This window comes from Canis lupus, chromosome 27, assembly GCF_011100685.1.
Source record: "Canis lupus familiaris isolate Mischka breed German Shepherd chromosome 27, alternate assembly UU_Cfam_GSD_1.0, whole genome shotgun sequence".
NCBI classification, from domain to species: domain Eukaryota; kingdom Metazoa; phylum Chordata; class Mammalia; order Carnivora; family Canidae; genus Canis; species Canis lupus.
The window spans coordinates 17,582,263-17,599,408 of record NC_049248.1 but is presented as its reverse complement, the minus strand read 5'-3'; the positions used below and the strand labels follow the sequence as shown (position 1 = coordinate 17,599,408).

Sequence of the window (17,146 nt, the reverse complement as noted above, 5' to 3'; positions counted from 1 at the left end):
ATTAGGTTCTCAAATCAAGTTGGAAGTGAAAATCAAGAATAGTCCATATTACCTCTGAAAACATTTAAATTATCCATTAAGCTATCATTTGCATGACCAAAATTTATGAATCATGCTTGAAATGGACATCTAATCTCTTACTAGGTTGAGAAAGATGAAATGGACATTTTATCTCTTATATCATAAGTCAAACTCCGCATAGGAGCAGGTACTGTTTCTTCAGTTGGACACCAAGTGGAAGTCCTTATATTAGGCTCATGTTTAGGAGACACATGTAACCTTTCTTTACAAACTAGATTCAGAGTCAACACTATAAGATGTTTATATTGGCAGGTACATTGTACCTTAGACTAAACAAGGAGAGTACGTGGGTCTTCCATGTCAAGCATGCTTTTTCACAATGGGGCAGATTCGTTGAGGGCCAGAAGGCAGAATCCTCCCGCTATTTAAGTTGTTCTCTTGGGGATCCCTGGGTGGCTCAGCGGTTTAGCGCCACCTTCAGCCCAGGGCGTGATCCTGGAGTCCCGGAATTGGGTCCCACATCGGGCTCCCTGCATGGAGCCTGCTTCTCCCTCTGCCTTTGTCTCTGCCTCTCTCTCTCTCTCTCTCTCTGTGTGTCTCTCATGAATAAATAAGTAAAATCTTTAAGAAAATAAAAATAAATTGTTCTCTCTTCCTCTGTTCTACTCTCTCTCATTTCCTTCCTTTTATTCCCTCTTTCCCATACACTTCATCCTTAATTATCCTTCACTCTTCATCTTAAAACTTACAAGTCTCTCTCTGAAGAAAAGTCATGATTTGTTTATTTTTTTAATTGGAGGAACTGTTTTCTACATATACTGGGAAGGGGGGTAGATATAAAAGATACTCAGAAGAAACCAAATAATCAAACATAGTGGAATGATAAGGGGGGTGGGAAAAGGATAAATGATAGTGTGTAGATGAAAATGACAGAACAGACTTTATTTCTGGAAATAAGTTTCTGTGAGAGTACTTTGAACATCAAATCACTATTCAGATGTTAGGTGCCTGGGACTGGCTTTGTGATTAGTAAAAGCCTTAGTGAAACAGAGTACCAACTTTTTTCAATTATTTCATTGTGGTAAAACACATATTACATAAAATGTATCATCTGAACAATTTTTACGTGTATAGTTGTGTATTAAGTGTATAGTTCATACAATATATTTAATATAGTCCATATGATATATTTAAATATATTCATAATATTGGGCAACCATCACTGTCATCTGTCTCCGTAGTTCTTTTCATCTTACAAAACTGGAACACTATACTCATTAAACAATAATTCCCATCTGCCCTCCACCCAGATGCTGGCCACCACTATTTGGCTTTCTGTTTCTATGATTGTGATTACCCTAAGTACCTCATATAAGTGAATTGTTTTTTTGTGACTGGTTTACTTCACTTAACATAGTGTCCTCAAGGTTTATCCATGTTGTTAGTATGTGTTAGCATTTCCTTCAAGACTGAATAATATTCTATTATAAAATATGTCACATTCTGCTTATCCATTCACCTGTTGATGTACTCTTGGGTTGCTTCCACATTTTGGTTATTGTAAATAATGCTGTACAAAGATCTCTTTGAGACCCTGCTTTAGAAACTTCTGAATATATATTCAGAAGTAGAATTGCTGGATCATATGGTAATTTTTTAAAATTTTTATTTATTTATGATAGTCACAGAGAGAGAGAGAGAGAGAGAGAGAGAGAGGCAGAGACACAGGCAGAGGGAGAAGCAGGCTCCATGCACCGGGAGCCCGACGTGGGACTCGATCCCGGGACTCCAGGATCGCGCCCTGGGCCAAAGGCAGGCGCCAAACTGCTGCGCCACCCAGGGATCCCCATATGGTAATTTTTTAATAAAATTTTGAGAAACATATTTTTTGAGGCCATACTATTTCCCATAGCAGCCAGACAATTTTACATTTCCACTACCACTGCACGGGGGGGTCCAATTTCTTCTCATTCTCACCAATACTTGTTCTCTGTTTTTTAATATTATCTATCTTAATGGGTATGAGGTAACGATGATCAAATTTTGAGTCTCATTCCCCAGATTCCCATATTAGACTGACCATTAAGTAAAAATCCCTTGATAAATTTCTAATTAGAATAACAGAATATGTCAAGTTCTTAATAATTTTATCTTCAGAAAAATTGTACTGTTTCAGGTCCAGAGTGGTAAATTTTATGACATTTTTGTAGTGGTCCTTCAATCAACCAAAATTGAGCCTCTGCTAAGTGTCAGGAACTAGCTGATACAAAGATGCCCTTAAGGCACTCACAGTTGGAGAGGTTTTGAAAAGTATGCTTCTTTCAGATACTGAGGCCTACTTTGAGTAAAAAGAACCACAATGTTTATTAATAAACAATTGTGTGAATAATAGACCAAGGAGACTTACCTAATTTCAAAATACATTAAGGTAGTAACTAAAGCATGTGGGAGATCACTAATGCCTATATAGCACTTGTATTACTATGAATATAACATTAAACCAGAATGATTGGAGCAAGACAAAAAATCTTAATCTGCTAAAGGAGTTTCTTTTTTAAGGATAGTTTTAAATTGAGTTTATTTGGAATATAAACATGACAATACTCAAATTGGATTAAACAAATTTTTAAATCAGTGGTAATTAACTATTGAAGATAATTGGCTGTAGATACAGGAATTTTTATGACTAATATTGAAATGAAAAATTTGAGATTAATTATATTCGGTGATTGGTGATTTATTGAGATAAAACTTGAAAAGGGTATAAAACCATGCTATAAAAAGATAGATATGTAATATTTTGGTTATGTTCATGTAAATATTTTAATAGGAAAAGAAAAGAGTGCTCACTTCGGCAGCACATATACTGAAATAGGAAAAGAGTTTGAATTTTGTTTGTGTTCTGGAATGATTTTTCATTTGTTTTAAATGAATTTATGTCCTCTGGTGTGGTGGTATATAGTTAATAACCAGCTCACTTTTTTATGTAGAAAAAAAAAGCAGCTCTTATTTGTGACATTTGCCAATTTTCATGGTGTATATATTTCCATTATGGCTGATTTCAGGTTACCAAAGTAATGTCATTGAACACGGAGTTGAGAAAGAATACAAACAATACACTCTTGCAAGCTAGCATGAACAAGGCCCAGCACACGTTTCCTTACGTCTGAAATGATATCAGAAGTCAGGAATGATTTGATAAAATTCCTTATAGTCTAAATAAATCTGAAGAATCCTGCAATGCAATCCAATCTGTCAGTCAACAAGCCTCAGAATCAGAGAACTTTAAAGACTAATTGTTCAACTCATGAATTTCAGAGTGCATATTTTTAAAAAGAACCAAAATAAGACATTTAGATCATTTTAAACACACAAAAAAATGATAATCACCTAGAGATACAGTCTTATTTCTTGTCACTTCCTTTGGAATGCTTAAACTACAGTTAATTATAACAACATTTCTAGAGCCTTTACTCAATGCTAGGCACTCTTCTAAGCACTTTACATTATCAGTTAATCTTCAAAAAATCTGTTTCATAAAAAATCTAAATTGAATCACAGAGAAGTCATTTTTTTCAAGGTCATATCAATAGTACATTGTAGTATGGGATAAAAAAAAGAATCATACAGTCTATCTCCAGGGTATCTGAACTTGACCACCATTCATATAACTTCTCAAATTAAAGACTTCGTGCAAGTCTAGTGTTACTGAAGTGAAAGACCATATAGACTGAAAATATGGTTTGAAAAAATAAAAGTATGAAACAATGAGTTAGAAGATCAATAAACATCACTAATAAAAGGAGTTCCTTAATTTCTTCTCCTCTGTAAGAGAAAGTTACCATCAAGAAATTATTAAGTTGAAATTTACAGTATATTACAATAATGTCTTTTATGTAATGAAAAAATGCTATATAGAAATCATTATTACAGGGGAACTTTGAGTGAAAAATTGTGGATGTATAATTTGCTAACCACTTTAATTTGAGTCTTTGTGAGAGAAAATAGAGAAAGAAGATAATAATTGAAGCAATATTTCAAAAGAAAACCCAATTGGTTTCAGAAATTGGTGAAATTCTTCATTGTTTCCATTGTAAGGATTAGCTAGAAATTTTCCTCAGAATCATTAAGGAATGCTAGGGCTGAATTGCCCTGTGATTTAATCCAATGGTATAAATCCTCTTTATCTAATCTTATAATTAAAACCAGTAAGGAAGGATTGTTTATTTATACACAGTATCTGAAATTCTTCATATTCATAACTGAGAAGACTTTTTTTCTTTCTTCAAAGTTAGAAAGTCTACAGGAACCTCCAATTCAGTCTAAGCATGGGCTTTCCAGATTTCTGGGAAAGTGAATTCAGAGGAATGGTTCAGGGATATCTGGACAAGAATTCCAAATGAGGATGCTGCTGAGCTGACTCAATATAATCCAAGAATCAGGAGGGCCAATGTCTATGGATATTTTTCTAAACAGAATCACATAGATGGTTAGTATGAATGGTGATGTAAGCATTACTATAAAGGGACAATGGCCCAGCAAGAAATCAGTTTTCTCTTCTTCTTAAGGAAACCAAAGATCAAAAGAAAATCTATCCCCAGATATACTACATCTGGTTCTGCTGTGTTGGCCTGCCAATATCCATTATCAAATGCTATATCCTTGGCTACAGGGTATCTCTACAACTTAGAGGGCATCTTCAGTGTGTATGTGATTTCTTTTTTGCCAACCCATAAACCAACTACTGGAAACTACTACTACTTATGTGCAGTTGAGCAAAGATTTAGACAAGTGTATTATGAAATGAAATTAGTTGATATGTGTTAGTAATCTTTTGTAAACTTTTTAAGTTTGTATAAACTTTGTTTGTATAAGTTTGTATTTGTATAACTTTTTAAGTTATACAAATACTTTCCTCCTCCATGTTTCTAAGGAGTAGACAATAGTAGAAACACATGTACTTTCTTATCCCAGTGGGTGTAGCATTTTATGTTAAGAGTATTATCTTGGGCTATTACTGGTTATTACCAGAGCATGATATGGCCTTGCTAGACTGTGAGAGATTTGGATAGCCCTAGGGTATGATTTAATACCTGGCTTCGTCCATTACGGGTAGGTTACTAATATTTCTACTATGTGTTTAGAAGAAGCTAGGTGAAGCTAGGCTTTTCCCCAAAGATCAGGTGTATAAGGTAAAAAATGTAGTATAACTAAGAATGTTCATGTATTCTAGGGGAATACAGAGGTTCAATTTATAAGAAGCCCACTGCCAACCTAGCAACCAATAAGAACAACCAATGGTACTAGAACAAAAGAAGTCATCTATCTTATGAAACAACACATTCAAATGAACTCTTGAAACAGCCAAAAGAGACTTGGAAGAAAATTATTAGAATACAATTCAAAAGATAGAGTGAGAAATAATGAGTAGAAATAGTTCAGTTTAACTGTTAAACTCAGGGAAGAAGTATCAGTGTCAATAGAGAAATCTAAGGAGACACTGCTAACGAGCCTTACATGACCACTGGTAGAGATACAATCTTGCAAATGATAATCCAAATGGATCATAATGCTGCATTTGGCCCCCTTAGCTGATGAACAGTAATCAATAATCTCAAGGGAAGTCAGTGCCAACTTCATTTACATTCATAGAATTAATAATTATTGAATGATTGAGGGCTTCCCTATGAGTGATTTATTACCTGATAAGCAATATTAAGAATCTACTATGAGTGAAGCTCTGTGTGGGGTACATTTTCATGTACCTCAGATATTACATAAAAAAAGATTTAAAATTGCCAAAAAAAGAGAACCTGAATAGACATTTTTTTCAAAGAAGGCATATAGATGGCCAATAGATATATGTAAAGATACTGAAAACCATTAATCATCAGGGAAGTGCAAATCAAAACCACAATGAGATATCACCTTACACCTGTTAGAATGGTTAGTATCAAAAAGACAAGAAATAATGAATGTTGTTTAGGATGTAGAGAAAACGAAACTCTTATGCACTGTTTGTGGGAATATAAATTGGTGCAGCCACTACGAAAAGTGATATGGAAGTTCCTCAAAAAATTAAAAACAGAAATACCACACAACTCACTAATTCCACTTCTGGGTATTTACATGAAGATAATGCAAACATTAATTTGAAAATATATATGCACCTCTATTTTTATGTCCATCAATAGATGAATGGATAAAGATGTGGCATATATGAAACGGAATATTGGCACAATGTAATATTACTTGGCTATAAAAAAGAATGAATTCTTTCCATTCATGACAGCATGAATGAATCTGGAGAGTATTACACCAGGTGAAATAAATCAGACAGGGAAAGACAAATATCATATGATTTCACTTACATGTGGAATCTAAAAACCCAAATGAAACAAACAAATAAAAAGTCAGAGACAAACTCATAAATACCCAGAATGGTAGTTACCAGAAGGGAGGAAAGTAGGAGGTAACAAAATAGATGAAAAGGAGTAAGAGGTACAAACTTCCAGTTATAAAATAAATAAGACACAGGATGAAATGTACAGCATAGGGAATATAGTTATAGTTAATAATATAACTGTGTGGTCACAGATGGTGACTACACTTGTGGTATTTTTAAATATATTATGTTGTATCACTATATCATACACCTGAAACTAATATAATATGTCATAAAACCCTGCCAAATGTAGAAGCAGTTGTAACTGTTTAATATTAATAATAAACAAACAAATTGGGATCCACCTTTTCTATCAGCTCTGGTACATATCTCCATTACAGCACTTACCATTTTGCTTAGTAACTTGTTCTTTACTTTTTATGTCTCCCTCAACATTTTCTGTGGGACTGAAATATCTTTATTCCTTTTTTAACCACCCCATGGTCAACACTGTTGCTGTTTAAATAAATAAGAGTTAACCCAAATTTCCAGTGGACCATAAATAAGTAAAGATGTCAAAATTGTAATCTAATCTTTAAATTTCTGGGATAGAGTGGATTCTAGGGAAAACAAGTTATATGAGGAAGTAATATGCTCATGTATGTTAATTAACATTTGTCTTTCATAAACTAGGTATCCTGCCTCTATGGATGTTCTGATAGTCCATACAACTCTTTATTTCTGCTCTTTCCACATTTTATGTGATTATTTATGTGTTGTCTTCCAGTATTCTAAGGAAGTGCAAGCCCCATTGAGGTAGTAAATGTGGACTATTAACCTCTGTGTCCCCAAGGTCATAATAGTCCTCGGCACACAGACCATCCTCGGTAGATTTTTTTAAGGAATTAATGCAGATGTGGTGAATTTTCTCAAGGCAGTCAGTATAGAAGGCAATATATTGAAAAGAATAGCAAGTGAAAAGATTCCATTTGTATGTCTCTACAAAATAGGAGATATTATGTAGTTTATGCTGGCATTTTAATGCCAGATAATGGTCATCTAATGAAAGTTCATCATGCTATATTGTAGGAGTCATTATTATTTCTTCTATGGGGAAGTTACTTTTAGCTAAAAGTGATTGATTACTCTTTAGAATGGTTTGATCTCATTTCTACTTTAAGGTAAATTATCTTTTTAAAGCAAGGGACATTTAGTCTTAAACTTTAGGTCTCCTTGCCCCAGTTCAAATAAAGGAAAACAAAAACTTACTCATCCATCAGTCTTTTAGGTTTCAGTAAATGATATAATTATTTGTTAAGACCAAAAATCCAGGAGTCATCCTTGAATGTTTTCCATTCTTCTTCTACCTGTTAAACCCCTGCCCCTGCCCATTAGTCATGGCCAGATGTCCGATCAATCAGCAAGTTCTATGGCTCTTGCTCCAAAATACATTCTCAATCTGTCAGTTTTTACCACCTCCTTTCCATTAAGGTCTTGCCCTAATCATCAATAATGAACTAGTTTCATTATTTCATAGGACAGAAGGAAAGAGTTTTGAAATCCACTGAAATCCATCAATGGTTTGCCCCTGAGCCCAAAACAAAAGCCAACTTCTGTACTATGTCCTCAGTGCCGTACCTGATCTGGTTTCCACTGAACTCTTCCCCTTTACCCCTACTGGTTGCCCTTTCCATCTACCTCTAGGCCCAGACCTCCTTGTTATTGGAACATACCAGGCTTATTTCCATGCGAAACGACTGTTATTTTTGCTATTCTCTTTTCTTAGAATATTATTCTCATGGATTTACACAGGAAGATCATTAATTACACAATTGTCTCTCATCTCCTTAGAGGCTTCTTTAAAATAGCATCCCTGCTCCACTCTCTACCCCATTTCTTTGTGTCAGTTTCTTATTAACAAGTTAAACTCCTCATTTCTTCATATTATTTCCTTGCATGCTAACTTGTTTAATGTCTGTCATCTCTATTACAAAGAAATCAGGATTTGTGTCTGCCTTGTTTACTGTTATAACCTAAGAGCCTTAAATGGTAGTTGCTCACTAGGTATTTTTTGAATGATTCAAGGCTATTTCAGTGTAGGAAATGTGCTAGTTTTATGATATGTAGACCAGGGGTGGTGATTGCTCTGGGCAATATAGCAGATGTATTGAGAGCATGAATTCATGCCTCATTGTTCATTCAAGGTTTATAAGAAAATGAATATACTGTATTTCAGACAATTCCAACTGGAACTGGATTACTATCTCATGGGAGAAGTCCATTAAGAATTTGAGGAAACTTAATTTTTTCCATTAACAATTTATTAAAAAATATTTCCTTCAATCTTCTATAAACATGTTTATGTCATCTAGAGGGATGTAAGAGATGGGGAGCAAGTCATTTGCTGGGTTTCTATGCCATTGCATGTTATATATCACTCTAGGATATTACTTCATTACTGTAATAAACATTATTTGCACACTGACCTTTTTATCCCTCCAAATGTTTGTGCATGACCTAGGAATTTTCCAAAGTCAATATGAAACATGTGGCCTGACTTTGTCAGCATGATGTTGTCGTTATGTCGGTCACAGACTCCCAGGATGAACGTTACCACACACCAGCCAGCACAGGAATAGAAGAAGTTCCTCAAGGCCTAATCAGTTGAAAAACAATAACACAAAGATAACACACAGACAAAATAAGCAAATGCAGGAGCATCAGAGCTAATGGTAAAAAGTATCATAAAAAGCAAAATTACATAATCGAGAGTCACTTCTACATCTCAGTGAAGAGAAGATTATGATCAAATGACTAGTTCTTGATATGCTACAGAAGAACATCTATTCTTTGGCCCTAATAGATGAATGTTTTTGTTGAAATTGTGCAAAATATCTCTTTTACTCAGTTGGATCTAATTTTCATAGTTTATTGAGGAGGATTCCTGGTGGTTATTTTTTTTATGTCTCAAATATACAATATGGAATGATTCTTTTTCAAAGTAAAAGAAGGAGCAATATGGCTCAATATTGCCTATCCCCAAAGAAATGTAAAATATCAATTTCGGTGGCACCTGGGTTGGTACAGTCAGTTGTGTCTGATTTTGGCTCAGGTCATGATCCTGGGGTTCTGGGATTAAGTCTCCCAACAGGCTCCCTGCTCAATGGGGAGCTTGCTCCTTCCTCTCTCTCTGCTTGCTGCTCCTCTTGCTTGTGTTCTCTCTCTCTCTCTTTCTTTCAAATGAGTAAATAAAATATTTTTTTAAAAATAAAATACCAATTTTGGATATTTGAATTTTTAACACAAAAAAGCCATACTGAGATATACGTAATATTTTATGTTTATCCTTACAAATAGGTCATCCAGTTGATGTCCAAAAACATTTTGGTACAGTATATATCAGTGAATGTCTATGTGGGTGAAAGCAGATTGGCGCCACACTGAGTCAATCATGGCTTCTGTTTCTTTAAGAAATAGAGATTTCTTGCCAAAATTACTCTTTATTTTCAAAATGGTCTCCTGGGTATACATTATTTTCAACAATGATGCAACTTTAACTGTAACCATGGTGTAAGCATGAGTGATTGGTTGGGTCATAGTAATAGGACTACTGGAATGGTGTGGCTGACATGCTGGAGTAGAAATCTGTGTCACTGAATTTCATGTCTTATTCTAGATATCCCAAGTGCCTGAACAAGTCATTTAATTAGTCTCTCTAGACATTTTTCACTTATAAAGTGAAGATAATAAAAGATGCCTTTACATGATAGTTGTGAAGAACAAATGTGTGTGAAGACACCTCAAATAATATAGCCCCAGAGATTTGTGCAAAACTCAAGTTATAATCTCCAAAATGGCTAAAAATAGATTTCAAGATAATATCATCTTATCTTTGTTATTTGACCTCCCAAAAGCCTGCATTTTGTTCTATTCCAATATCATAGAAATCTGTAGTAGATGACCTCTTATGTTTCTCTATCATGGCCTGTGCTAACTAGGATGACCAATCATCTCAGTTTCCTCAAGACTGAGGGATTTCCTAGGATGAGGGAATTTCAGTGCTCTGAATAGTTCTGAGCAAATTCAATGCTAGCCCACCTTGTATCTTTGTGTGAATTAGTATAAAGGTGCCTCTGCCTCTGGGCAGACCTTGTTGTACCAGTTCATGCCTCGATGCCTCAGCAAGTGGAACAAAGACTATCTGTAACCAACTCATCTTCTTAGCTGTGAGCCCTGGGATGGGCAGAATTAGCACAATGGTACACAGCAGGCTAGATGCCAGCATGAAAGTGGGAAAAAGTGTTTGCAGTCAAATAAAACACTACATTTTGTTAAGTTCTGAGATATTAAAAAAAACCAATTATGCATTCTGCAAATATTGAAAGAATAAGGCATGAAAAAGTAGAGCTCAGCAGAAGAAATGCATTGCAAAGGAAGGAGGTGGATTTATAGAAATCAGACATTGTGTACAGACAGAAGAATTTGAAAGAGATAGTTTCAAGAAGCATCATCTCAAAAGAGATAGTTATTAGAAGTAAAACCAAATATAGAAATTTTATCTAGGTAATATGCCACTTAAACTGGATCATTATTACTAAGCTGATGATTGAGTGAATTAGAACTCAAGGTGTACTTAATTTACTTTTTCAGAAATCACAATAGCTGAGGATCCAGAGCATTATTTTTATTTAAGTACATTACTTAAAATTAGCTGCAGCAAGACAAACCTTTTCATAATCTGCCTTTAAATGGTTGTGTTGACTGAACCACTTTTTGATTGTGTTTTCTTTCAACGGTCCTATCAGTCCAGAATGGCGATGGATCTTTGCTAGGGTTATGGCATCGGGTACCATCTGCACCAATCCTGGTTGATAAAAAAGAGATTCTTGAAATAATTCTTTCTTCCCAAGATGAGGAATACGTAGGAAACACATCTTGAAATACATAGCAACAATAGTTGCCAGCACTAGTTGATTGATCCTTTTCTTTGTAAACCTTCTTCTCTGAAGGAACCTTATCTAGACTGCCTTCCTTCTAAGTTTTCCTAAATTCTGGGGAGCAATGGGTTACTTATAGTGTTTGGATTAGATCTATCAGAAGCTTTACTATTTTTTCTTGAACTACTTAGAGAGCCAATCTAGCTAGTCTCACAGAGTTCCCACTGAGTCAATAAAGTAGTGGGTTAATTAATGTATGACTTATGCATTCATTTACAGCTTAAGGGAGGGCAAACTTGTAATAACAAGCATATTTATGATGAAAGAGAACCAAATGCAATTGCTATAACAAACTTTTCAAATATATTATAAAAATCAATGTTCAGGTTAATAAAGGCTTCACTGTTAAGTGTCCCATTCCTAGGAGTGAACAGATTAACTGTAGTAAACATGTAGAGAGCTGCCTGCTTCTTCCTTCTTAGTCAACATTAAAGAGAAACTATGGTAATAATTTTTTTAAGGAGGGCATATATTGTTTGAACTTGAATAGGACCTTTGCCCTACTGACCATGTATCCAACAAGGCTTCTTTCATTGTATTTCTAAGGTTATTGAAATGTAAATATTTTCTAAAATCTTTTTAAAAAATGGGCCCCTGAGTGGCTCTGTCAGTTGAGTCTGCCTTTAGCTCAAGTCATGATCCCAGGATCCTGGAATTGAGTTCTGCGTTGGACTCCCCACTCAGTGGGGAATTTGCTTCTGCCTCTCCCTGCCCCTCATGTTCTCTCTCTCTCAAATAAATAAAATCTTAAAAAAAAATTTTAATGTAAATATTATCAAATCTTCTGATTTTATTCTGTACAGAATAGCAATTTAGACCAAGTATTTAAAACTGTCCCAGGACTAATGTCCACAAAGAAATCTGTAATATGCAGTTCTATAAATAAAAGCATTGAAAGAAATAAAAGTCTAGAATTTCTGATTTCCACAATCTTGGCAATTCAAGAGTTGAAAACTTAAATGTCCTAAGAGACCAAAGAACCAAATATAACTATATAAAAAGAGAGGTGCTTGAATTTTAAAAACTATTTCATGATCTATCTTTAAAAGTATTTAAATTAAACAAAAAGCAAGCAAATCACCATATTGGTAAATGAAACACTCTCTGTGCTGGATTTGGCCAGTAGTAACTGGTTGCAGCATTAACCTCTCTTGTTATTTAATAGCCCAGTTGTGACCTTTAGGCATCTGCACTGCTGGATCAGAAGAAACTTAAACATGGGGAGTGGGAATAGAATATTGAATGGCTACAGAAATACCTATAAAATATATTTAAAGAAAGAGAAACCAACAACACTGCAGAGGTAAATCTTGGGCATATCCTCAGAATTACAGCCAATGTATTTGGCTCTTGTGCAGATTTTCTCATGTGTATTAACTGAGATAGCAAATGTAAACATTCCATTTATTTATTTATTTTAAAATATTTAATTTATTTATTCATGAGAGATACGCAGAGAGAGGCAGAGACATAGGCAGAGGGAGAAGCAGGTTTCATGTTGGAAGCCTGATGTGGACTCCATCCCAGAATCCTGAGATCATGACCTGACCAGAAGGTAGATGCTCAAACACAGAGCGACCCAGGCATCTCAACATTACATTTAGTAGTAACATTTCCCTCTTCATTTTTCCAATTCCTTCACTTGATACTTCCTAAAGGGAAATCACCTACTATCCGGGTCCTTAATGCTTCAGTGCCTCACATTTGACCATGACCAAAATTAAGACTTTGATTATTAGCACAGTTTAGATACTATGCTGTGGCAATGTCAGTTACTTTTCAGATCACATTTGTCTTCAGGGAATTAATCTTTGCTAAATCCCAAGCCATTTATCATAATACTTACATTGCTGACTACTCTGAAAACCTTGCCCCTAATTTATAATAATCATGGTGGCTAAGTTTTGTCTATCAATTAAAGCCATAAATTACATTTTATACGTTTAAGCTAGTATGTATCATACATCTTTTAAATACTTATAACAATTCTGTGTGCATTGAGTAATATGAGTAGTTCTATTTTTACTGTCCTTTAATGCATAATTTCTCCAATTTTAGGGCATATATGTATCACTTGGGGTTAAAATGTAGGTTCTGACTCTTTAGGGTGGGGGTGAGGCCTGAGATTCTGCACTGCTAACATACTCTCAGGTGATGTCAATGCTGCTGGTTCATGGATCATATTTTAAATAGCAGCATTCTTAGGGACAAAACTTTTTTTTTTTTAATTTATTTTTTATTGGTGTTCAATTTACTAACATACAGAATAACCCCCAGTGCCCGTCACCCATTCACTCCCACCCCCCGCCCTCCTCCCCTTCTACCACCCCTAGTTCGTTTCCCAGAGTTAGCAGTCTTTACGTTCTGTCTCCCTTTCTGATATTTCCCACAAATTTCTTCTCCCTTCCCTTATATTCCCTTTCACTATTATTTATATTCCCCAAATGAATGAGAACATATAATGTTTGTCCTTCTCCGACTGACTTACTTCACTCAGCATAATACCCTCCAGTTCCAACCACGTTGAAGCAAATGGTGGGTATTTGTCATTTCTAATAGCTGAGTAATATTCCATTGTATACATAAACCACATCTTCTTTATCCATTCATCTTTCGTTGGACACCGAGGCTCCTTCCACAGTTTGGCTATCGTGGCCATTGCTGCTATAAACATCGGGGTGCAGGTGTCCCGGCGTTTCATTGCATTTGTATCTTTGGGGTAAATCCCCAACAGTGCAATTGCTGGGTCGTAGGGCAGGTATATTTTTAACTGTTTGAGGAACCTCCACACAGTTTTCCAGAGTGGCTGTACCAGTTCACATTCCCACCAACAGTGTATGAGGGTTCCCTTTTCTCCGCATCCTCTCCAACATCTGTTGTTTCCTGCCTTGTTAATTTGCCCCATTCTCACTGGTGTGAGGTGGTATCTGATTGTGGTTTTGATTTGTATTTCCCTGATGGCAAGTGATGCAGAGCATTTTCTCATATGCATGTTGGCCATGTCTATGTCTTCCTCTGTGAGATTTCTGTTCATGTCTTTTGCCCATTTCATGATTGGATTGTTTGTTTCTTTGGTGTTGAGTTTAATAAGTTCTTTATAGATCTTGGAAACTAGCCCTTTATCTGATATGTCATTTGCAAATATCTTCTCCCATTCTGTAGGTTGTCTTTGAGTTTTGTTGACTGTATCCTTTGCTGTGCAAAAGCTTCTTATCTTGATGAAGTCCCAATAGTTCATTTTTGCTTTTGTTTCTTTTGCCTTCGTGGATGTATCTTGCAAGAAGTTACTGTGGCCGAGTTCAAAAAGGGTGTTGCCTGTGTTCTTCTCTAGGATTTTGATGGAATCTTGTCTCACATTTAGATCTTTCATCCATTTTGAGTTTATCTTTGTGTATGGTGAAAGAGAATGGTCTAGTTTCATTCTTCTGCATGTGGATGTCCAATTTTCCCAGCACCATTTATTGAAGAGACTGTCTTTCTTCCAATGGATAGTCTTTCCTCCTTTATCGAATATTAGTTGCCCATAAAGTTCAGGGTCCACTTCTGGGTTCTCTATTCTGTTCCACTGATCTACGTGTCTGTTTTTGTGCCAGTACCACACTGTCTTGATGACCACAGCTTTGTAGTACAACCTGAAATCTGGCATTGTGATGCCCCCAGATATGGTTTTTTTTTTAAAAAATTCCCCTGGCTATTCGGGGTCTTTTCTGATTCCACACAAATCTTAAAATAATTTGTTCTAGCTCTCTGAAGAAAGTCCATGGTATTTTGATAGGGATTGCATTAAACGTGTATATTGCCCTGGGTAACATTGACATTTTCACAATATTAATTCTGCCAATCCATGAGCATGGAATATTTTTCCATCTCTTTGTGTCTTCCTCAATTTCTTTCAGAAGTGTTCTATAGTTTTGAGGGTATAGATCCTTTACATCTTTGGTTAGGTTTATTCCTAGGTATCTTATGCTTTTGGGTGCAATTGTAAATGGGATTGACTCCTTAATTTCTCTTTCCTCAGTCTCATTGTTAGTGTATAGAAATGCCACTGACTTCTGGGCATTGATTTTGTATCCTGCCACGCTACCGAATTGCTGTATGAGTTCTAGCAATCTTGGGGTGGAGACTTTTGGGTTTTCTATGTAGAGTATCATGTCATCGGCGAAGAGGGAGAGTTTGACTTCTTCTTTGCCAATTTGAATGCCTTTAATGTCTTTTTGTTGTCTGATTGCTGAGGCTAGGACTTCCAGTACTATGTTGAACAGCAGTGGTGAGAGAGGACATCCCTGTCTTGTTCCTGATCTTAGGGGAAAGGCTCCCAGTGCTTCCCCATTGAGAATGATATTTGCTGTGGGCTTTTCATAGATGGCTTTTAAGATGTTGAGGAATGTTCCCTCTATCCCTACACTCTGAAGAGTTTTGATCAGAAATGGATGCTGTATTTTGTCAAATGCTTTCTCTGCATCCAATGAGAGGATCATATGGTTCTTGGTTTTTCTCTTGCTGATATGATGAATCACATTGATTGTTTTACGGGTGTTGAACCAGCCTTGTGTCCTGGGGATAAATCCTACTTGGTCATGGTGAATAATTTTCTTAATGTACTGTTGGATCCTATTGGCCAGTATCTTGTTGAGAATTTTTGCATCCATGTTCATCAGGGATATTGGTCTGTAATTCTCCTTTTTGGTGGGGTCTTTGTCTGGCTTTGGAATTAAGGTGATGCTGGCCTCATAGAACGAATTTGGAAGTACTCCATCTCTTTCTATCTTTCCAAACAGCTTTAGGAGAATAGGTATGGTTTCTTCTTTAAACGTTTGATAGAATTCCCCTGGGAAGCCATCTGGCCCTGGACTCTTGTGTCTTGGGAGGTTTTTGATGACTGCTTCAATTTCCTCCCTGGTTATTGGCCTGTTCAGGTTTTCTATTTCTTCCTGTTCCAGTTTTGGTAGTTTGTGGCTTTCCAGGAATGAGTCCATGTCTTCTAGATTGCCTAATTTATTGGCGTATAGCTGTTCATAATATGTTTTTAAAATCGTTTGTATTTCCTTGGTGTTGGTAGTGATCTCTCCTTTCTCATTAATGATTTTATTAATTTGAGTCTTCTCTCTCTTCTTTTTAATAAGGCTGGCTAATGGTTTATCTATCTTATTAATTCTTTCAAAGAACCAACTCCTGGTTCTGTTGATCTGTTCCACAGTTCTTCTGGTCTCGATTTCAGTTGAGTTCTGCTCGAATCTTTATTAACTCCCTTCTTCTCTTGGGTGTAGGATCTATTTGCTGTTTTTTCTCTAGCTCCTTTATGTGTAAGGTTAGCTTTTTTATTTGAGTTCTTTCCAGTTTTTGAATGGATGCTTGTATTGCGATGTATTTCCCCCTTAGGACTGCTTTTGCTGCATCCCAAAGATTTTGAACGGTTGTATCTTCATTCTCATTAGTTTCCATGAATCTTTTTAATTCTTCCTTAATTTCCTGGTTGACCCTTTTATCTTTTAGCAGGATGGTCCTTAACCTCCACGTGTTTGAGGTCCTTCCAAACTTCTTGTTGTGATTTAGTTCTAGTTTCAAGGCATTATGGTCTGAGAATATGCAGGGGACAATCCCAATCTTTTGGTATCGGTTCAGACCCGATTTGTGACCCAATATGTGGTCTATTCTGGAGAAAGTTCCATGTGCGCTTGAGAAGAATGTGTATTCAGTTGAGTTTGGATGTAAAGTTCTGTAGATATCTGTGAAATCCATCTGG

At 35.8% G+C, this 17,146-nt stretch overlaps 1 protein-coding gene across 8 annotated transcripts in view; it reads right to left on the bottom strand.

The window, feature by feature from the left end:
• Positions 1 to 17,146, bottom strand: part of PIK3C2G (phosphatidylinositol-4-phosphate 3-kinase catalytic subunit type 2 gamma) — a 365,888-nt gene that overhangs the window by 113,317 nt on the left and 235,425 nt on the right. For all 8 annotated transcript variants that reach the window (XR_005379904.1, XR_005379905.1, XM_038576933.1 and 5 more), the window contains 2 exons: positions 11,134 to 11,270; positions 8,893 to 9,062 (listed from right to left, as the gene is read on the bottom strand). Coding sequence is in view for 6 of the 8 variants with exons in the window: in XM_038576933.1 (XP_038432861.1) it covers positions 8,893 to 9,062; positions 11,134 to 11,270 (307 nt within the window). In the remaining 2 variants the exon portion in view is untranslated. The remainder of the gene's footprint in view (positions 1 to 8,892; positions 9,063 to 11,133; positions 11,271 to 17,146) is intronic.